General features: G+C 37.9%; 1 protein-coding gene across 1 annotated transcript in view; it reads left to right on the top strand.

Moving 5' to 3' along the window:
* Window positions 1–22,574, top strand: part of map3k1 (mitogen-activated protein kinase kinase kinase 1, E3 ubiquitin protein ligase) — an 84,214-nt gene that overhangs the window by 30,255 nt on the left and 31,385 nt on the right. Inside the window, exons 2-10 of the mRNA XM_059989384.1 lie at window positions 4,916–5,066; window positions 5,916–6,137; window positions 8,564–8,764; window positions 10,319–10,435; window positions 11,496–11,644; window positions 12,697–12,818; window positions 13,574–13,655; window positions 16,912–17,062; window positions 17,328–17,621. Of these exons, the coding sequence (XP_059845367.1) occupies window positions 4,916–5,066; window positions 5,916–6,137; window positions 8,564–8,764; window positions 10,319–10,435; window positions 11,496–11,644; window positions 12,697–12,818; window positions 13,574–13,655; window positions 16,912–17,062; window positions 17,328–17,621 (1,489 nt within the window). The remainder of the gene's footprint in view (window positions 1–4,915; window positions 5,067–5,915; window positions 6,138–8,563; window positions 8,765–10,318; window positions 10,436–11,495; window positions 11,645–12,696; window positions 12,819–13,573; window positions 13,656–16,911; window positions 17,063–17,327; window positions 17,622–22,574) is intronic.

The raw sequence follows: 22,574 nt of genomic DNA, 5'->3' as shown, positions 1-22,574 counted from the left end.
AACAAGGTATTTTCATCCACAGAACTACCACTTGATGTGATTTTTAGGTTTGTTGGTGGGTTTTTTCCCACCATTCTCTATAAACTCTAGAGATTGTTGTGCGCGAAAATCTCAGATCAGCAGTTTGAGTTACTCAAGCAGCCCGTCTGGCACTAACAATCATTCCGTGGTCAGTCACTTGGGCGTCATTTATTCTGCATTCTGATGTTTAGTCTGAACAACAACTGAACCCCTTGACCATGTCTACATGCTTTTACGCATTTTGTCGCTGCCACATGATTGGCAGATTAGATAAGGAGCAGGTGAACCGGTGTACTTAATAAAATGGCTGCTGAGTGTATATTATTTTGCCAGCTGTTTTGTGAGCTGGTATGCATCTGAACCCTGCATCAAAGGTTTTCTTAGTGAGACACCAGGTGTTTTAACTAAATGTAATGTCACTTGCAGTTTTAAATCTTTGCTAGGTATAGACTGGTATTATGGCATTAAGTTGAATCCAGGTGCAACGTTGGTGATTTGTGGAATCCATAAACATTCTTGGGGTTTTAAGTTTTTTTTCTGCTCCTTAGCTGATGTTTAAATATCATTAATCTTCAGTGTGCCCGAGATCAAATAACCTCAGGTTTACAGTGTGCAAGTTATACATATGGTAAACTCTGGTTGGAACCATGAGAAGAGGACAATGTAGGCCCATCACGGTAATTAGAACTGTTTAAAAAGTATAATTTGTCAATAGAACAGATGTTTGCCAACATTTATATTCCCCTTGAGCTTTTGCCACTCCTATTCCCATCTTGAGTATCCACATCCCTCGAGAGTTTAATTCAAACTTGTTTATTGTCATTCTTCAATACATGAGTGTAAAGGAGAACAAACTGCTTGTTGTTCCAGATCTGTTGTAAAAAAAATCCTACAGTAAGCATAATGGGAACACTTTAAAAAAAAAATGCAATAAATATAAAATCAGTCCTATAAAATATTACACCCTATAAAAATCCTGTGCCTTATACATGCTATAAAATCCTATAAATGTAAATCCATTTACTGTGGTTCATCTTTCAGTATTTTTAAAGTTATGAGCTATCTACTTTAATCCTACTATCATCATGACAATATTCTTTGAAGAACTAGAGCTATTTTATTTAAGACTAATTTAAATTCTGATTTGTGTTTTAAGAATTTCAAACATCATGAGGGGTGATCTCAAACACTGTGTGGGTGGGATCTCATTGAAACCTACTGAATGTTGAAAGGACTAGATGGGCTGGATGTTTCCTATGGTGGAGATATCCAAAACTAGAGGGCACAGCTTCAAAATTGAAGGGTGACATTTTAGAATAGCAGCAAGAAGGATTTTTTTTTGCCAGATGGTAGTGAACCTGTGGATTGCTTTGTCACAGACTGCAGTGGAGGCCAAGTCCGTGGGTATATTTAAGGTAGAAGTTGATAGTTTCCTGATTGTTTAGGGCATCAAAGGATTTGGTGAGAAGGCGGATGTATGATGTTGAGGGATCTGAGATCAGCCACGATGGAATGGCGGAGCAGACTCGATGGATTGAATGGCTTAATTCTGCTCCTATGTCTTATGAGAGTCCTTCTAAAGAGAGACCAAAACATATCAGCAAGTGCATTGTGAGTGATGTACTTGATCTGTCAGTGTTTGCTGTTGGATATGTGTTTTATGCCTTTAGTATGTGTATACAGTACAACTCAGAAGGACAGCTCCTTAGAGCTGTATTCTGTATACATACTTTGAGTATGGCACATGTTCCAATATGATGTGAACAGCATTCACTCTAGCATTGAGTAGACGTTCTGCACCTATCAGTTTGTTATTCCTTTTGTTTTGTTTCATCAATCAATCTGAGGACAGTGTTCCATATAAAACCATCTCTGGTGTTGAATAGGCAGGGGGCAATGAATTAGTTGCTTTTGTACTGAATAACTGGAGAGAACAAAATTCAATTTTATGCCCATATTTTCACCTTGCCCTTCAGGAAGTCACTAGATGGAATGGGAAAGATTTCGGCTGGAAACATCGACTGTACACTTTTGCTAGGTGCTGCCTGGCCTGCTGAGTTCCTCCAGCATTGTGTGTGTGTGTGTGTGTGTGTTAGATGGAATGGGAAGACCAAGTGTCTTGTCTTTTGAGCCTGGGTGACTGTAGCCAATTCAGTGTTTCCCCTTTTAGTCCTGAATGAGATGGATTATCTTACCATTGAACCTGAGGCACTCTTTATTTGCAAGCTATTTTCATGATTCCACCTTCTATGTGAGAAGTACAGAAGCAGGTAATACTTGCATTAAAATCATCAGTTGGCGTGAACTGTAGTTAGAAATTGTTACTTTCAAACTTTTTGTAAGAGTAGTGTCTTTGGAACTTTAAATGTTTTTTTTAAAATGCCACATAAAGTAATTTATAGCACTGAAGAACAGCAGTTGGCTCATGTCCATGCTTTCTGAAATGGAATTTGGGTCTTACAATGTAATTCAATTCAGTTGATTGTTTCTGCATTTCTCTGAATTGTTTATTTATGTTTTTGCATGTCAACATTCATAAATATATGAAGATCCTTTATTAGCAGAAATGTTCTCAACTCTTTGAGAAGTTGCATTTGGGAGAATGGATGAGACCCAGTTGCACATTAGAACCTTTTTGAATCCAACAAGAACCGTTGCATTGTGCAAGTGGATAGGGAAGCAGGAGAGATGGAGAAATGAGTAACTGTTGTTCCTGACAGTTTCTTGGAGGGGAGGAGAATTTTGGTAGGCCTCATTATGCTCACTTGAAATTGGCATAAAGGACCATGAGGTTGCACCTGAATTGATAATTGATACAGTATCTGTTATTGTTTTGCATGTAAGTGAATGGAGTTGAGAAAGCATCTGCCCAGTTATGGAATATACAGTGAGTCTTCAGTTTTGATCAGCTGGTCAGCCCTGCCTTGTATGCAAACTTGCACGTCACTTCCTCTGATCTGTTTGCCATAAAGTTCAAGAGATGCAGCATGGAAATGCCCTGTGCCCCATGATGCCATAACAACCATCAAGCACCTAATTGTATGGATGCTACCTGACCTGCTGAGTTCCTCCAACATTTTGTCTATCTGTTGATATCTATATGTATCAGTGTACAGGTATTTCTTGTACAAGTGACTTGTGCTATTACAAGGTACAAGATTCTTTAAGGTACACGTTCTCAACGTTTATAATTTCTATGCCCTAAAGCAGGACAGTTTCTGTCCCTGGTGCGTTTTCTGAAATGGAAAATGTCCCCTCAAGGCCACAATCCTCAGTGCACTCATACTCCGATACAGCTGATTATTGTCAATTGTATTTACTATGTTCAATTGCTAGCTGAAATCTTTCAGGCACTGGCATTCTAAATGTATCTTAGAATGCCAGTGCTCCTCGTTCTCCCCCCCCCCCCCCCCATTCATCTTTTTCCACCACCACCTCCCTTTTCCTTATGAAAAGTGTGCTGAATGGCCTCACAAGCTGACTCTTGGAGTAATCTCACCAACCACACCTTTATTTCCCTGAAAACTATTCTGTCATCTCCTATTGAAGCAAGAGAATACTTGAATCAGGAGACTCGTGTTACTGTAATTCACATGGATGAGGGGAAATTTGCATTAGCCAATTAACCTAGCAACTAGTATGTCTTGGGAAATGGGAGGGAGAAAGCTGTGGCATCTAGGAGGAACTTGTATGGTCACTGGGAGGTGATGTGTACTCCACGCAGATAGCACTGGAAATCAAAATCGTGTCTAGGAGCTGTGAGACAGCACTTTACCACTGTGACCGACTGGCTCTCCTGCTCTCTCTCTCATCTGCTAATCCTTCAATTGCCTTCATTATTGTTTACTTAAAAATGCTCTTAAGGATGTGCCTTTAGGCTGCAAACCCCCACTATCCACCCCCAGATCATCACAACTATGCAGGACTGTTTTTAAATCCCCTGGAACAGAAGGGGATAACCAAAATGCACAACAGGAAGCTAACTCATCAGCAAATGTGCCCATGTGCTGGATTATTAATGTGTTCTTCAGAAAAAATCAAGTGATTTTTGCCAGCTAGAAAATGGAGACTATTCTCATTAAACTGTAATGATAATGAGCATACACAGATTTTGTTTTCAGTAACACTATCATAAAATTAACCTTGTAGGTTCACTTCCTGTGACTGGTGATAAAACCTACTTTGAGCAGTGCTTTCTGCTGAACTATTTGCACACCCCCACTGAGAATGGTTTTGGTAACCTTGAGCTTTTGAGTAAATTAGTGATAATACTCCACAGTACCCAGTGTATATACCAGCATTGTTTTACTGTTGAAAAAAGCTTCAGCAATCTACTTGGTAGGGTTCATTTATTTTGTTTAAACCCGTTGCCTTAAACTGCTTGTCAATAAGCTTCCTTTTGCTCTGTTGGGTTATAGCTTGCACATTAATGTGTTCCTGCTGTTTCTCTGAGGGCCCCTAGTGTCCAAGGTTACAGTATTTTGTAAATCCAAGTGTTCAGACATTCTATAAATGTACTTAATGTATTAGGATATCTAGTAATTCGCCAGCAGAACAATTATGGCTTTGTATTAGGTTTGGAGAATAGTTGAACTAAAAACTTGTTAGTATTTCTGTTGAGACTTGTTTTGCAATCTGACTCTTGCTGTATGGATATTACTGGTGATCTTGCCTTAAGAAACAACTACAAATCCTATTGATCTGTATTAATGATTCTGAGAGAAGCAGGTTGCCCTACCCCACCCTTGGAAACTCTTGCCATAGAAGTATGCAAGAAAGGTAGTTTCAGAAAATGCGCTGTAGTTGTCTAAAGAGTAATAGATATAAAGTGCAGTATTTATAAACACTAAACTGGCTTTGTTATTTAGCTGAATTTCTACATTTTTTTCTTCAGTCGGGACATCGAAAACAAGGAGACACTCAAGGGGTTAACAAAGATGGATGACCGCCCGGAAGAGCGCACAATTAGGGAAAAGCTGAAGGTGACTTGCATGCCAGCCTGGAAGCATGAATGGTTAGAAAGAAGGAACAGGCGAGGACCTGTAGTAAGTACAGTGATATATCTTGCAAAGGAATGTTTTTTTTTGAGCAAGAGAAGGTTCTGGCAGAGACAGTTTCTGCATTATTCTGTGAAAAGTGCAAATGATTATTTCTTTAATCTGTTTGTTTAAAAGAAGGAAGGGATACAAATTAAAATTAAGATTGCATTTTGTATTGTTGGGAAGGGAGGTGGGACTTGACCAATATCAAAATGTAAGCTTTCATCCACATTTAGAGTCCCATAATTTCAATTTTTAATTTTCAAATGCTTGTATTTCAGTTCCTGCCTTTTGTTCTTTTGCAGACCCAAACTCACTCACTTTCTGAAACCTGATTTAAACAAAAATAGTTATAATCGTACTTTTATTTCCTGCTTTACTCTGAGAATTCTTCAGTCTGAAAGATATTTGGTATGACATCAACTTCAATGCTGCTAGCTCTTGCAATTAATATCAGGTTAAAAGTAGCATTAAATTGGGGTAAAGGAGGTGTTGATTCCACAGACTGATTGCGTTGCAGATATAAACTTAAAGCCTTATCACAGTGCCCTCTACTGTTATTTCAGGTACTTGTCCTAGTTTTCATTGAAATAGGCGCAGATGTTTGTTTCCCTTCCCTTTTGGTATATAAATTTTGTGTGTTCGTGTACATAATTATAAAAATGCAGATTATTACCATATTATTAAAATTAATTTGCTTTTAATTTTGTAGTCCAGGATAGTTGTATCTCATGCCTACATGCAGTTGATGGAAATTGCAAATGACTTACTAAATTTAATTTAAACGTTTTTTTTCTTTTGTACTCCAGTTCACTGGAAATAAATTAACTAGGGTCACTTTTGTTTTTCTTGCAGATTGTGAAACCAATTCCAGTGAAAGCAGATGGGACAGAGTTTGGAAAGCAAGCATCTGACTGTCAAACAAATGCAAATGTCTCTCCACAAATGCAACAAAGAAGGCGCAGTCCTTCCCCCAGTAGTTCATCATCATCAGCCACATCATCATCATCATCTTCAAAATGTGTTGTAAAGTCCGAATCTCCTGGTGTAAGGAGAAAAAGAATATCACCAGTTCCTGTAAGTGCATGAAAAAAAATTCTGACTTTCCTGACCACAGTGAAATGGTATTTAAATGTACAAGTGTCTAAAATCAAATTGCCACCTGTCAAATACTGAATATTGTGTCATAACTTTATCGAAATTAGCCTTTAAATTCATAATGTATGAGCTAATCATCTGCGGATGGCCAAATTCTATCACAGTTTCAACACTCAAAGCTGATTTTAAAGGAGCTAATATTTCGAGGACTGAGTTTTAATCTTCTTCCAGCCGACTAGAATTTTTAAGTGTTGCGACTTTCTCGGGTGCATTAAAATTTATTGAGATGTTCAAGAAAATTTGTGAGTCTGCTTGATTGGTTAGATCTGACATTTTCCGTGGACAACGTTGTAATATTAAGAACTAATTCAAAAATATGCTGTTAAGTCTATGATGAAATATTGTTAATTTTACATTGACAGGGTGAAAATGAATGTCCCTGGCTTTTTGGTCTGATTTTTTTTTAAGAACTGTTCAACTGTGCTAAAGTTGCCTTTTGAAATCAGAATTGCATAGGATGCACAACGTGGAATATAAAGCCATATGACACACGATTTATAGTAGCCCAGTGACCATTTTTATTCCTTATGGCAATGTGGTTAACATTGATCAGAATCTGAATTGTTATCATGAAATATGACATGGAATGTGATGTTTTGTGGTAGCAGTAGAGTGGGTGCATAAAATTACTATAAATTACAGAAGTCAGTCAATAGTACAAAAAAACAGAATAACATGGTGCTGTTCATGGACTGTTCAAAAATCTGAAGAAGGGGAAGAAACTGTTCCTTAATCATTGAATACGAGCTCTACCAATGAAATATGTATGCCATTAATGTACTTTATTCAAGATTCCATGATGCATTTTGGCAGGGTTGGGGGGGGGGATGTCAACGTACACACAGAATTAGGAGTGAACCACTTGGCCTGCTCCACTCTTTAGTTTGATCTTTGGTGAACTGTTTGCTACTTCAGCTCTTGTTCCATCTACTTCCACTAGCCTTCCACCATCTTATTGACAAAATTCTCTGCTCTCTTAAAATACTCAAGATTCAGCTTTCTCCACCCTTTGAGGGTTCCAAAGACTAAAGAAACTTGAGCTGTCTTTGGTTAAGTGGGTAACCCATTATTTTTATTCAGTGATCCCAAGTTGTAGGTTCTCCCATAAAAGGGAATAGTTGTACAACAAAAAAATAGGACTTTCGGCCCAGTTAAGTGATGGGGTGAGTGAATTTATCCCGTCTGATTCAAGGCCCTGATGGTTGGAGGGGTTTTAAATGTTCCTGAACCTAGTGGTTTGGGTCCTGAGGCTCCTGTACCACCTTCCTGATGGCAGTGAGAAGAGAGCATGACCTGGATGATGTGCATCCTTGTGGGATATGTTCAATGGTGGGGAGGGCTTTACCTGTGATGGGCTGAGCTGTATCTAATATTTTTTGTAGGATTTTCTGTTCATGGGCATTCATTGGTGTTTCCATACTTTGCTTGCATCAACTGCATGAGTATCAGCTATATTACTGAAGGACATTGGCTAAAAGGCTATGAATATACACCATTATTTTTATATGGTTTGGCCAAGTTCCATTCAAGTATTGCTTTTTGCATCGTACAAAAGAAAGCTGCAATTGCTGGATACTGAGTGGAAAATGCTGGAGATGCCCCAGATGAAAGCTCATCGACCTGAATCATTAATTCTGTTTATTTTTCCACAAATGTTGACTTATTCCTGAGTGTTATCAGAATGTTGGAATGAGTAAGCAAATTCTTCCCAGTATTTTCCATGAACTGCTCGATCTTGGATTATTGTGGGTCTTGATGGGAGAATGTTAAAAAGAATTCTATTTCTAGCTCACAACAGTATAAAACATCCTCTGTCCTTTTTCTTTTTTAAAAAAACCCTACTTGTAAATGGTGCTGCAGAAAAGTTGAAATAAACTTCATAGTTGTATATCCTGTAACCCTTGGAAAATAATAGCAAGGCACATTTTACGACTAAATTGCTACTTGCTATTCAGAGCAAACTACTGGTTTTATTAAAGAACAACAACACACACAAAATGCTGGTGGAACACAGCAGGCCAGGCAGCATCTATAGGGACTTCCTGATGAAGGGTCTCGGCCCGAAACGTCGACAGCACTTCTCCCTATAGATGCTGCCTGGCCTTCTGTGTTCCACCAGCACTTTGTATGAGTTGTTGTTTGAATTTCCAACATCTGCAGATTTCCTAGTGTTGGGTTTTATTGAACAGCTGACTTGAGCTATAAAAATGCTCGGGTTCCTTTGCTTGTACATATACCTGATAAGGTAGATGCCTGTGAAGAACAATTGCTTTCTTAGATTCTAAAGAAGAATTCTAAAATCTGGCTGTGGTGGAAGTTTTTTCCAATTCTTTTTTCTTCTGTAGTTTCAGAATGGACGCGTAACACCACCAAGAAGAGCTCCATCACCTGATGGCTTCTCACCTTACAGCCCCGAAGAAACTAACCGTAGAGTCAACAAAGTAATGCGTGCTCGCTTATATTTGCTGCAGCAAATAGGGCCAAACTCCTTCCTCATTGGAGGCGATGTTCCTGACAATAAGTACAGGGTCTTTATCGGTCCTCAGGTCAGTTGGAACACAATTGTTAACATTTTCATTTTCACCTTTAGAAGAAATAACTGAGCATATTTATAGCCTTCCTTCTGAAGGTTTTATAAGAGATTTTGGGCTGTAGGTGTTCCAGTTGCAATTGTGTAAATTGCTCACAATTACCAATTTGCTTATCAAAGCAAAGATAATCATATTGCATGGCTCTGAATGATATTGTTTTACAATGTACATCTTTCCTGTAGGTACGTGACCAAAACTGCCCACAATACTCCAAATTAGGCCTCACCAATGTCTTCAACACAACATCTCATCTCCTCAGGTCTTTGATTTATGAAGGTCAATTTATAAATTAAAGCTTTATTTACAATCCTATCTACCCGAGCTGCTACTTTCAATGAATTGTAGACCTATATTACCAGATCCCTTTGTTCTATTGCATTCCTCAAAGCCCTAACATGCACTGTATAAGACCTACCCTGGTTGGTGTGCAACACCTCGCACTTGTCTGCATTAAATTCCATTTGCCAATTTTTCCAGCTGCTCCAGATCCCACTGCAAGCTCTAATCTTCCTCGCTGTCCGCAACTCCTTCATCAGCAAATTTGCTGAACTAGTTAACCACATTATCATCATTGATCTAATGACAAACAACAATGGACCTAGCACAGATCACTGCACTAATCCACTGGTCACAGGCCTCCAGTCAGAGAGGCAACTTTCTACTACTACTCTCTTCTCCCACAAAGCCAATGTCTAATCCAATTTACAACCTTATCTGACTGAATCTTGACCAAACTCCATGCTGGACCTTGTCAAATACCTTACCAAAGTCCATGTAGGCAAAATCCTCTGCCTTATCTTCATCAACCTTTCTAGTAGCTTCCTCGAACAACTCTAAGGTTGGTTAGACACTACCTACCACACACAAAGCCATGCTGATTGTCCCTAATCAGTCCCTGTTTATCCAAGTACTTGTATCCAGTCCCTTAGAATACCTTCCAATAACTTTCGCACTGGCCTATAATTTCCTGTCTTATTTTTTGAGGCGGTCTTAAACACTGGAATAATATTAGTTCTCCTCCAATACTCTGGTACCTCGAAAAGGATTACAATTGATGTAAAGAGCCCCTGCAATTTCTGCACTTGCTTCCCACAGGATCCAAGGGAATATCTTGTCAGGCCCTAGGGATTCATCCACCATCATTTACCTCAAGATACCAAACACCACCACCTCTGTAATCTGTATGGTATCAACGTCCTCACTGATGCTTTGCCTCAAAGCAATGTCTGGATGGAAGACATCAAGTTCCACAAAAATTACCCAAGACAATGATTTACTATTTAGTTAAATCTGCCAAATTCTTGCTGTTTTTGAACGCACATTCAGTTTGGTAAAGTTAAATCCTCAGTCCCAACTTGGAGGGTGTAGGTAGGGGAGATCTATATTCTAGGGGAGGATAGAGAGGAAGGCATATTGAAGACTTGAAGATTTTCTGGCAAAAAAATTAACTTTTTACTATTAAATTTAACTTCCTAGCCTTGAGCATTTTGCTAATTTGATCTTTTGTAGACTTGCAGTTGTGGACGTGGAACATTTTGCATTCATGTGCTGTTCGTTATGTTACGAGTTTTCCAGTTAGAGCCCTCTGATTCAATGTTGTGGAGAAAGACTTTGAAAAATTTTGAGGTAAGTGGAACTTTCAGATTTCACTTACGATTTTTTTGATTGAATTCTCATAATCTTTAAATTTGTGGATCAACTTTCATAGCCCCAGAATATCCAATAGCACTTTCTAGCCAGAAAGAAGTCACTAATATTGCACAAGGTCCAAGTTCAATGATAAATGACTGGCTGACTCACAGGTTGTGGGATAAATACTGGACAGAAAATACTGAACATAGAAACTTGCTTACTCTGCTACAAAATTGTGGTGCAAGATATTTTGTGCTTGGCTATGCAGGCTAGCTAGCTCTCAGAGTGCTACCTCACCTGAAGTGCAAACTTGTACGCTTTGCATTGTTAGTTTTTGCTTTACCTTTCCAGAGATAGATTAGTTTATTTTAAAAAAACACTGCCAGTGCAGATATTACAGACAGACTTGCTAAACATGTTATGGAGTGTTTTAATTACTGGGCAAAAAATGCATTGGAGAAGAAAACAGTATTTGGGATGCTACCGCAAGCCAGTTTGGGGGAGGGGGAGGAAGGACTAGGGAAAAATTTATAGTTCATTGGAAGAGAACTAATAGATGCCAATACTTAATATGGTTGTTTTCATGAACCAGTCAAGGGCTGCTGGATAATGTAGGACATCAGAGTCCGCTGACTTAATACTGATCAAAATAAGTAATAGAAATAATCTGTTTTACTGTGTTCTTCTTCACTGTGCCAAAGTAGGCTGTTCCCATGGGAAGCCAATTGATATATCAAAATTTTGATAGTGCTTTGGGCCAATAGGAGTTGGATTGGGATTGCTGGAGAAGCAGCAGAAGATCTTATCCTAACGCATAAGATATCTTTGGGGGGGGGGGGGTGGTCATAGGTTTTGGCAGTACATGGTAACTAGATTCAGTTAATGAAATGTGAGGGAAAAGTGCCAGACTTGATGCAGGCCTTGTTGATTACAGTGTATGTACAGTCTCTGCTCGGGAAGAAGGAAATGATGTGGAAAGTTGTTGTCAAGCTTGTGCAATAGGATTGGTTTTAACCAAAATATAATGAAAATTTGTTGTTTTTTTTTTCAAAAGGTGGAGAGTCTGTTTCAGAAGTACCACAATAGACGGAGCTCCCGTATCAAAGCACCATCACGTAGCACCATACAGAAGTTTGTTTCCCGTATGTCTAACTCGCATATATCTGCTTCATCCAGTACTTCTACATCCAATTCAGAAAACAGGTTGGTATTGAAATGAATAACTTTAAAGGGGTCTGGAGAATGGAATAATTACTTCCAAATTAATTTGTTAGGACAAGAAAAGTTCACCAACTGTATAGTCTTAATTCTTGTTTTGACAAATTAATTTGAAAGCACCTTTTCTTTTGTCCTTTTGAATTCTATTTTTCTTGTTGATTCTTGTTTTAAATGTGCAGTTTCATTTCTTGTTTAAATGTGCACATCTAATCTTTATATTATGTGAATGAGGAGATGCGAATTAAAGTTTAGTTTCTGCTGTTTGGTTGGCATTAGGATTTCTGAGTTTTAAAAGTGGTTTTAATTCAAAAGAAGCACCTAAGCATGAGAATTGGAAAATTTCAGGAAGCTGCATAATCACTGACTGTACACAGGTTTTTGGATAATAAATTTCTTACGTTTGACCCCTAAATAGCTGACCTCTCATCTTAAGACTTTGACTTTTGACAAGCTCTTCAGCCAAGAGAAGCAGCTTCTCCACATCTTTAAACATGTCCTTCAATGCAGTTACCCCTTATTCTTATAAGCACTGACAGATCAAGGTCTATTCTGCTTTGTCTCCTTGGAGGACAGTTATTTCATTTTGGAAATCAGTCAAGTAAACTTGTACGAGTTTCCCCCTCTTTCGCACCTTTCTTCTATCCCTCTGCCATCTCCACCACTCCACATTTCTGTCTAAGCAAACTCCAAATCCCAAGGGTTGTATATTCTTAGTTTGCAGTAATGACTCAAACCAAAGTTGTCTCAGTGAACTATACGAAGCCCAGCCATTGCTACTTGAAATTAAACACATGTCCATTCAACACATTCTGCTTCATTCTTTAAGTTATAAGAACATGGAAGTGGAATTTCGGTATTGTTGATTAAATTTTAAATAAAATTTAAGATCTATTGCTGTTTGTGTTTATGTGGAAATGTGATTGGAATAGGGAAATTGACCTTTGCATGCATACATACAACCTTAATAGACGAGAAGTTTTGGAATTTGGTAACTTCATGAAACTTTAAAGTTGGGATTTATTTCTTTTTATATATAGCTTGAAAGATGAAGAAGAACAGATGTGCCCCATTTGTCTTCTGGATATGTTGGATGAGGAAAGCTTAACAGTGTGTGAAGAAGGCTGCAGGAATAAACTTCATCATCACTGCATGTCAATCTGTAAGCTTATGACTTTCTTCAACTTTTAGCTTTTAAGCAGAGTAAAGTAAATTTATTATTACATTTGTCACCATGTACAAATCTGAGATTCATTTTCTTGCGAGCATACTCAATAAATCCATAATGTAAATGATGGAAGACTACACCAACTTGGGCATTCAGCCAGTGTGCAATAAATGCCAATACAAAAAGAAAGATAATAATAATTAAACAATAAATATTGAGAACAAGGTGAGTCCTTGAAAGTAAGTACCTAGGTTGTGGGAGCATTTCAGTGATGGAAGTGAAGTTATTCCCTTTGGTTCAAGAGCTTGATGGTTGAGGAGTAATAACTGTTCCTGAACCTGGTGGTGTGAGTCCTGAGGCTCCTATTCCACCTTTCTGATGGCAGCAGTGAGAAAAGACCATGTCCTGGGTGGTGTCAATAAACTTGAATATGGCATTGGAGCTGTGCTTAGCTACACAGTCATAAGTAGAGTCGGGAGCTGAGCACACAGCCTTGTGGTGCACTTGTGCTGATGGAGGCTGCGGAGGAGATTTTTGCCAATCTGAATTGACTGGGAAATGTGACAATTTGAAAACAAGTGGGAATATTTTCATCTGGAGCTCAGTAGATTAGCTATTTATTCTGGATTCATTCTGAAAGGATGATTTGAATTGGAAACTCAAAGAGATTTACGGTGGTCTATTTTCTGAATGTATTTAAAAATGTTTTAAAGTAATGGTGCATTGAGTTTTGTTGGGCTTTATTCCAGGGGCTGAAGAATGCAGAAGAAACCGGGAGACGCTGATCTGTCCTCTTTGTAGAGCCAAATGGAAGTCCCATGAACTTCACAGGTAGTGAAATTTGCTTCATGAATTAGGTTTTTGTTCATATACCTCTAATACCCTCACCTCATTTTAATTCTTGCCTATTTTTGAATCAATTTTCCATTGATGGTTTTGTGACACTTCCTCAAAATTACTACCTCTGGTTAAACCTATTCTGTATTTCCCTCTTGGCATTCAGGGGAAGTGATGTTAATGTTGAAATTCAGGAGCTCATCAGATCTTGTGAAAAGGTCACATCTGAGATTTAAAAATATCAAGCAGCAATTTTGGATATTATCTGTTATTCAAATGTTGAAACTCTTGTATCCATAACCAATTTGGAGGAAAGATAAAGGGAACTGAGGGGCAACTTTTCTACAGAAAGAGTGATGGGTATGTGAAATTAACTGCCAGAGGAGGTGGCAGATTGCAGTTCAGTGTTTAAAAGACAATATGGTTGGTACATAGATGGGAAGGGTTTGGAGGGATATGAGCCAAACGTAGGTAATAGAGACTAGCTGAGGTAGGCAATTTGGTCAGCGTAGACTAATTGTGGTGAAGGATTTGTTTCTATATTCCATACTGACTCCACTCTGACTCTGATTTGTCTGGCCACCTCAAAGATGCCTGAAATTTCCTTTAGTAAATAATAGCAAAACTATTGGTACATTGATAAATGCGATAACTGACAGTGGAAACCAAACAGACTCTGTAGCCCTCACATTTAGATGGCAATATAAAGCTGGTGTTAATGGTCTCCACAGGGTGGAGTTTTGGGGTATTTGCAGATGAAGTTAATACAGAACTGTTACTGATGTGAATTTAATCTATTAACTCATTCATCTTTGCATAAAATAGTGAAAACGACCCTTGATCAGTCAGATGTAACTGAGTGTTTAACAACGTACTAAACTGAGCAACCTCCCTCACACAAAATCTCATGTTCTCAGGACATTTCAAAATTCATTATTTTAAATGGAGTTTGATGTACAGATGTGTCTGATCAAACGTTTATGTCCAAATCTTTATTTCACCTTCACCAGTTCCGTTGGATGAATTTGAAACTGATGTCAGAAATAAATATGTGCACTTGAAAAGAGACCAAATATTTGTAAAGATCAGGAACAGGTCAGCAGCAGTCTGCAAAATCCAAGCTGAAAACGATGCAACAGAATCTGGAGTTCAAAGGTGTCAAAGATTCAAAGTATGTATGCAGTATACAGCACTGAAATTCATCTTCCCAGAGACAGCTACAAAACAAAATCAATCATGGAACCTGTTTAAGGAAACCCCAAAAACTCACCGCATGTGTTTTTTAAAAAAAAAACAAAATTGCACGCACAAGCAACCAAAAAAAAGTGAACACCACAAAATATAAAACATCCAACCTACAGAGACATCGAAAGAGTCCAGGCATTCAGTTCAGTTCAGACTAGCGCTGTCGTTCGTTGTCTGCAGGCTACTCCGGTCGAAATCGCAAAAATAGCAAGGAAAAAAAAGGAAGGACCAAAAATACATCATATCGTGAGCTATAGAGTCCAATCCACAAACCGTGTTGATTAAACCTTGCCTGAGACCCAGGACTGTGGCACCATTCTTCAACGTTGAGGGAGAGCAAGAAACCATTCAAACACAGGGACCTTCTTCCAGGAGTAATGAGCAAGAGTGATGAGAGTCCGCTGCACACGGAAACTTCGCTCCAGCAGCAGCGTAAAAGAGGTTGGTAGACGATGCTGAACGCGCTCGCCTTCCACTCTTGCCTCTGATTTCAGTGTTCCTCGACGTTTTAATTGGTGAGAAATGAAGTCGATAATGGGCTCCAGGCTTCTTGTCTTCAAGGCTGAAAACCTCACCGAACACCCTCAGCGACAGCAAAGTGCCAGATTGCTCAAATGGCCCAAAAACAAACCATCGAAATGCAGATCATTTCAACAGTAGCAGAACCACATTCGAAAGAAAAAAAAGTGAAAGAAGTAATTTTGTGAACTGTCTGAAGGATGCTGCCCTTGATCACTTTGTTCACTGGCGCTGTCTTTTCATGTGGATGATCTTTGTTATTTATTAACCAGTTCTTCCAGAAATGCCAATTCCCATTTCTGTTTCAAAATTATACCCAAAATTTGTTCAGTGTATCTTAAGCAAAAAAATATTTTAGTGAGCATGGGAGTTTAGCCTGATCTGGTTGGTATAAGGAGGTATAAGATTTAATTTTCTTTAAATTTAGTTGGTAAGCTACAAAACAGCCCCAATTACACTGAACAACAATTTTTTTCGAAGGTGGTGCTTCCTCAGAGATTCTTTTTATTTGATAGATCACTTAAAGTTGAACTTGCTTATAGTTTCAGACTGCTTGTAGGAATTTGGAGAAACTAGAAATTAACTTCTTTTGAATATAATGGATTTAATTGCATAATGGTGCTGATGCTTTGTAATAGTTCAACTAAGCTAAAAATGTTTTGTTGATGATCTTCATTTGTACTGAAGTTCTCACTTAAATGTCCAACAGTAATCAGCCAGTTGCCTCGATGCTGTTTCTCCAAAACCACAATGTCCTGGTGAATCCTTTCACAATACTCATCACAGACAGCACCAAGATTTGCAGGAGAGAAGTCTAAATGGGAATGCAGAAATTGAATCTTTAGTGACATGTTGCACTTCATGGTTTCAGCTTAAATTGTGGGCAACATTTTAATTAACTTGAATTATGAATTGAAATAACAAATATCAGCAATTTTTAATAGTGTGTGACAGGGACATTTCATGGTGATTTTCATGATTAGCTGCCAAAAATCTGTAAGATGTACACAAATGTATTTGGGAAGCAAAATCTTTGTCCAGCGTTATTTGTAAAAGTTACTACTAAAATTATAGCCTGAATTTTACAAACAATGCTCCACCATGCCCAATCTCTGCTCTTCAGGACTACATTAGCTGCCTGTATCCAGGTTAGATGGTCTTGTCCAGCTGACTTGGAGGAATCCTACTCCCAGTTCTATTAGCCATTAAAGCTGTCACGATTTTTAAATGTTTCTCTTCTGAATTTTCAAAACTTTTTGTAATTGTTATCATCCTCTAATACAAATGTTGGTATTTCTCAGCAAGGTACAGTTCTGTTGACAAGTCCACTAACAACTGTATTGACAGAGATGCCATTGACTGTCAGTAAAATATTTGGGATTCTTATGGATATTGGCAAATATAAAAATCCCAGATTTGATGGAATTTCATTCCTTTAATATTTTTGTCGCAGGATTTTACAAGACAGCTTTGTTTTTTTTTAAAGCCATGAATCTCAAAGTTCAATGCAACTTCAAAATTCGCCGCAGGATGCAGCTGCACAGAGACGACAACAGGACAGTGACTTTAGTCTTCATCATTATGGTGTCCAACAAATTCCACATTCTTACAAGGAGCTGACAGAACCTTGGATTCAGGTGAGGAGATGTCAAAGAATTACTTTTACTTTTATTCATGAGGAGAGTTGCTGCATTTTATTGAATGCATTGAAAATTTTAAACACATGCCTTATGAAAACTTTGAAACCTATTATTGAATTTCTGTTATAAATTGCAATATTTATCATGAACTAGCTATAAATGTTTAATAATTTTAATTGATAAGAAAATTTTTTATTTGAAGTATGTGCATTTAACAATTTAGATTTTTATCTGTAGTTATGCTGTCCACTTTCTTCTTTAGGTTTTTGGAATGGAACTTGTCAGCTGTCTCTTTTCTCGGAACTGGAATGTACGTGAGATGGCATTAAGACGTCTTTCACATGATGTTAGTGGTGCCTTGCTCTTGGCAAATGGTGAAATCCGTACTGGAAGTTCCACTTGTAGTAATGGATCTGACACTGGATCTAGTTGTCTAATAGGAGCCAATGGATCATCTCAGACTGATATCTCAGGAGATGTGGTGGTGGAGTCATGTTGCAGTGTACTCTCTATGGTCTGTGCTGACCCAGTCTACAAAGTATATGTTGCTGCTCTGGTAAGATATTAGTATTTCAAATGTACTGTATACAATGCTTAGTCAATAAAATATAAGAACTGGATGTCAGCTCCAAAATGTATTGTGCAAATCGTCTCTCAAAACCCAAAATTAGATCTCAAACAAAAACTTGTACAGATTATTTTATTGTAGATATTTTGTTACTTGTAAGCAACATACACACAAAATGCTGGAGGAACGTAGCAGGTCAGGCAGCATCTGTGGAAATTAATAAACAAGTCGACATTTCAGGCTGAGACCCTTCTTCAGGACTGGAAAGGAAGGGGAAAGACATCAAAATAAAAAGGTGGGGCAATGGGAAGGAAGGTAGCTGGAAGGTGATGGGTGAAGCCAGGTGGGTAGGAAAGGTAGAGGGCTTGGAGAAAAACAAATCTGATGTAAGAAAGGGAAGGAGGAGGGGTCCCAAGGGAAGGTGATAGACAGTTGAGAAGAGGCCAGATTGGGGAAAAGAAAGAAGGGAGCAGTGGGGGGGCGGGGTGGAGAGACGACAATTTTTGTTTACCTGGATGGAGAAATCAATATTCATGCCATCAGGTTGGAGGCTACTCAGGTTGTTAATTGAAACTGGTAGAAAGCAAGCTTAAAATAATTTTGGAATTTGTGATTTTGCTTTTCTTTTGGGTGGTGGAGAAACAATGCTGAGGAGTTACTTGATGTTACAGTCAGGTTGAAAATTAAACATTTAACATCCTAGTAGGCTGTGTAGCTGCTTCCTAATTTAGTGGAAACATTAAAATTTCAGTTTTCAATTGTCCACATCAGAGTAGTGGGCTGAAGAAAATAATCTGGCAGAAGTTGTCAGTCTTCTATTTCCAATCCAACACATCTTTTTGTTTTCAAACACTAATTTACCGATTTTTTTTTTACTAATTTCCTGTTAATATGATTTATCTTTTTAATCTTTTTAAATCAGTTTTGTCACCAGTATTTGCTCATTTCCCCCTCTGGGCAAAATAGGTTGAGGCTGCTTATGCTTATAATTTTAATGCAACGAGAATTGTGTTCATCTAAAATAGAAAGTGGAACTGCATTTTTCAACCAGCTATAATGTAAAGGACACTTAACTATTTATAAAAGTTAAATAGTAGAAAATAATAGATCTTGTGTATATAGATTTCAAAAGGAAGTTAGCTTATGCTGTGTGGGAAGCTTATTAATAAAAGTCACTTGTATGCAATGGAGTGAGACTTGTCATTTTATATGAAATAACATTGTAAAGAGTCATAAGACATTTTGCAGGGGAATTTATTTGAGCCATATTAAATGTTAGAACAGGTGAGCAAAAACCAAACCAAATAGATGGGTTTTAATAAAACATTAAATTTGTAAAGTGGGGTAGGGAGATGGAGAGGTTTAATGAGGGATCTCAGATCTTGGGTTCTTTGCATTAGTAGGGAAAGCCATCTTTCAGCAACAGGATTAAAATTGTGGATTGTCCATGGGTGAGCATGGAATTTAATTATTGCTAATCTGTATGACAAAATTAAAGAGATGAGGAGCAAGGCCATGGTAAACGTTTTTAAATTGCTTCTTGAATAATTAAAGCTGCTGTGCAAAGCAGGTAGGATGGTGAATGTAAGACTCTGAGTTGTTAGGTAGGGTAGAAAGCATAAGGATGAGTTGGGGTAGGAGTTGAATCGAGTATTGTTAAAGGTGGAAAGCGGTGGTTTGTTGGCAGAAGCTCATCCATAGGTCAGTTTAGACACCAGGGGTTCAAATTAACTAGTTCAGCATTGGACACTGACCAAGGAGAAGAGTTGGACGAGTGATTGGGAAATGACTTTGCAGTAATTCCCAAAAGGTGGAAATGTGTGCTTGCTTAGTATTGGAAGACAGACCAGTAGAATGACATTTGGGTGACGATGTGTGGCCTGGAGGTATTGAGAAAGTTAAATGCATCAGCAGTATTGTAGAAGCCACCAGTGGATAATATTAATGAGGGAAGCATATTGATAAATCTGGAGTATGCATGTAAGTGAAAAGGAAAGATGTTGGTTCTGCATGATCAGCAAAAGTGGGAACCAACTGAGTATAGTCCCAATACAAATGAATGACTGGCGAGGCATTGGATGTCAGAAGCTGTAGACACAAAGGGAGAGGGAGAGCTGGTTTTCTGTGTAACACCTAATATTATTTGTAGCTTTGGCAAGAGATCTCTAAAACCGGAGAACATATTTTTGAGATAAAAGAATCTTGTACTTAGAAGGGAGCTGAGAGAATTTTTAAAAAAAACTCGCCTGGATGATGGTTCATTGTGGAACACAGCATCTGAGAATGTTGTGGTACAGAAACTCTCACGATTTGTGTCTACCAAATACTTGAATCACCACAGCAAAGGAGGCTGTAGGCTGGAAAATCAAATTAGGATAGATTGGTTCTTGTTGGCTGTTAGGCCAAAACAGCCTAAGCAGTATGACTCTGACAACAAGCTGTTTTGCTATTATAACATGGTTAATGCCATATTGGTACTTTGATTTGAGCTGGCATCCTTTTTGGAATTCTGGGAAAGGTGGCTGCAGACATTGGAAGCAACAGTGGCTCTGGATAAAAAGCAGAGGCTGGAATTAGTGTGTTAATTTGCAAGGATAGAGTTAAGGAATTGGACTTTGCAAGGGGGAGTAATCACTGCAAATTAAATGGTGAGGGGGGACCAGAATCAGAGGCCCAGGAACTATTAACAACATTAAGTAAGGTGGAAGATGCAAAGGAAAGGTAAGTACAGGTGTCCCTCGCTTTATGAATGTTCGCTTTACGCCACTTCACTTTTATGAAAGACCTACATTAGTAACCTGTTTTTGCATTACGAAGAGGATTTTCGCTTCTACGGACATTTTTACCGTATAAATTAATTAATTATAAATTAAATTTCACTTTACGCCATTTCGACTTAAAGGTTTCATAGGAGTGCTCTACCTTTGTGGGGGGGGGGTGGGGAGGAGACACCTGTAATCAAACATCAGCCATAACCAGGAATGACTCAAAGTGTCATCTATCGTTTTGTCTTTACGTTTGTTACTTGACCCAGTGAGTTTTTGTTAAATATGTAGAATACTAAATAAATATTAGGCTTCTAGATATCGTAGAATAAAGCTAATACCTAATTTTGTGTTTCACACTTAATAATTATGTAAATAGTTCTCATTTACTAAATTTAAGGATGCAGCAATTTTAAGGAAGCTCAAAAGAACTAGAGCTGTTCTCAGATAGCAAGATTTAGACATAACAAGCATTCGGAACAGCTTTGAGGTAAATTGATGCAACTTCCAATGATTAATGCGTCAAATGCTTGAGGGGGATAATAAATTAGCCATGATAGAATGGTGGAGCAGACTTGAATGGGCCAATTGGCCTATGCTGCTGCTATATCTTATGGAATGGATTTAAAATTGTATTGCTTGATAATTTTGTTCAGAAATCATTTGGTAGAGATCTTCTGATAAAATATCTTTTTTTAGAACCATATCACTTTGGGGCACTTGTCTCTGAGTAGATTCTAGCTTAAACATTGCATTTTGCTGACATCCCAGTATTGCAGTTCAGTTAGCATATATTCAGATAAAATCTTTTCTCTATTCAATTGGTTTAAAAAGTAAGCATACATGACCCAGAAAATCTGGTGTCTTAGCAAGTGTTTCCAACACACCCCACAGATGGTACATAAAAGAGGAAGTTTATATTCTGATATCGAGCAATTCAGAATGGAAGATGGCTGTGACAGAAGACCGAAAATCATAAATTTTTAATTTTATGCTTTACATATTGTATATTTTGGAATACCTTGCTTACTATCTGTTGATAGAAAAACAAAGTAACCACTTCCAAGTTAATTTTTTTTTGGTATGGGTGTCATAATTTGTTTATTTTGTATTTTGCATAGTGAAATGATTAAATTAAGCCCTGACTTCATGAGTCCTTGACTTGTGAAAGATGGGAATCATTTTAACTAAGCAATTTTCACTTTTTAGGTTAAAAGGGTGAAATTTGAAACTTCATATTACATTTTCAACGTTGTCCTTTTGAATTCTTAGGCCTTACTGAGGCTGACATTTGCTTGTGGCATTTTGTCTAGAGGGGTTGGCATGCAGGAACAACGAAAAGCATTGTTCATTTAGGTTTGTAACCACGTGTAATACAGAAAGGCTTTTCTGTTGCACATTTGTATGGTGCTACATGCTGTAGTAAATAGGAGCACTGAGGCATATAAAGACAACATGTATTAAAATTATTGGTTGCTATTAGAATATGTCAGTCATACGTCAAGTAAAATATTTTTACATAGAAGACAAAGAGCTACCCTTATCTTTCGACAAGACTACAGTCATAGACATACATTGAGCTTGAATACAATCAGTATTTGTGCAAAATGATCCTCTATTAATGAAGAGACCAGTTGTGTCTGCTGTATCCTCTAACCCTATGCAAAAATAGAAAACGCAACAAACAGCATTGATGGGAAGAGAAACTGAGTTAAATGTTTAAAATCAAGGACTCTTCATCAGGTTATTCCTATACTATGGTGAAGTGGATAACACCAGAATGGAAGTCATAAGGGACTACAGTTGCTGCGGTCTGGAGCTAATAAATCAAGCTTTTGGAGAAACTCAACAGGTCAGACAGCGTCTGTGGAGACAAAAGGATAGTTGAAGTATTTTAGGGAAAATGAAAGCAGTTGAATCTTGCCCTGCTCTTCTGGATAATAGTGAAAAGTGACTAGAAGAGGATGATGTGGTCAAAAGTGTCAGACAATGGTGATGATTTGCAGGAGGAATAGATTATATGTTGGCATGTCAAAATGAATTTCATTCATTAGACAAGATTTGTACCAGTACTGTTAAATGCAGACTATGGCCACTACATTGTGTAACTATAATACGATACACATTAATTTCCACTTGTTCAATATTTTTCAGTATTTAAAATTCACTGTGCTCC

This window comes from Hypanus sabinus, chromosome 14 (assembly GCF_030144855.1).
Source record: "Hypanus sabinus isolate sHypSab1 chromosome 14, sHypSab1.hap1, whole genome shotgun sequence".
NCBI classification, from domain to species: domain Eukaryota; kingdom Metazoa; phylum Chordata; class Chondrichthyes; order Myliobatiformes; family Dasyatidae; genus Hypanus; species Hypanus sabinus.
Note: the sequence above shows the minus strand (reverse complement) of the source record. Positions and strands in the feature narration are given on the sequence as shown.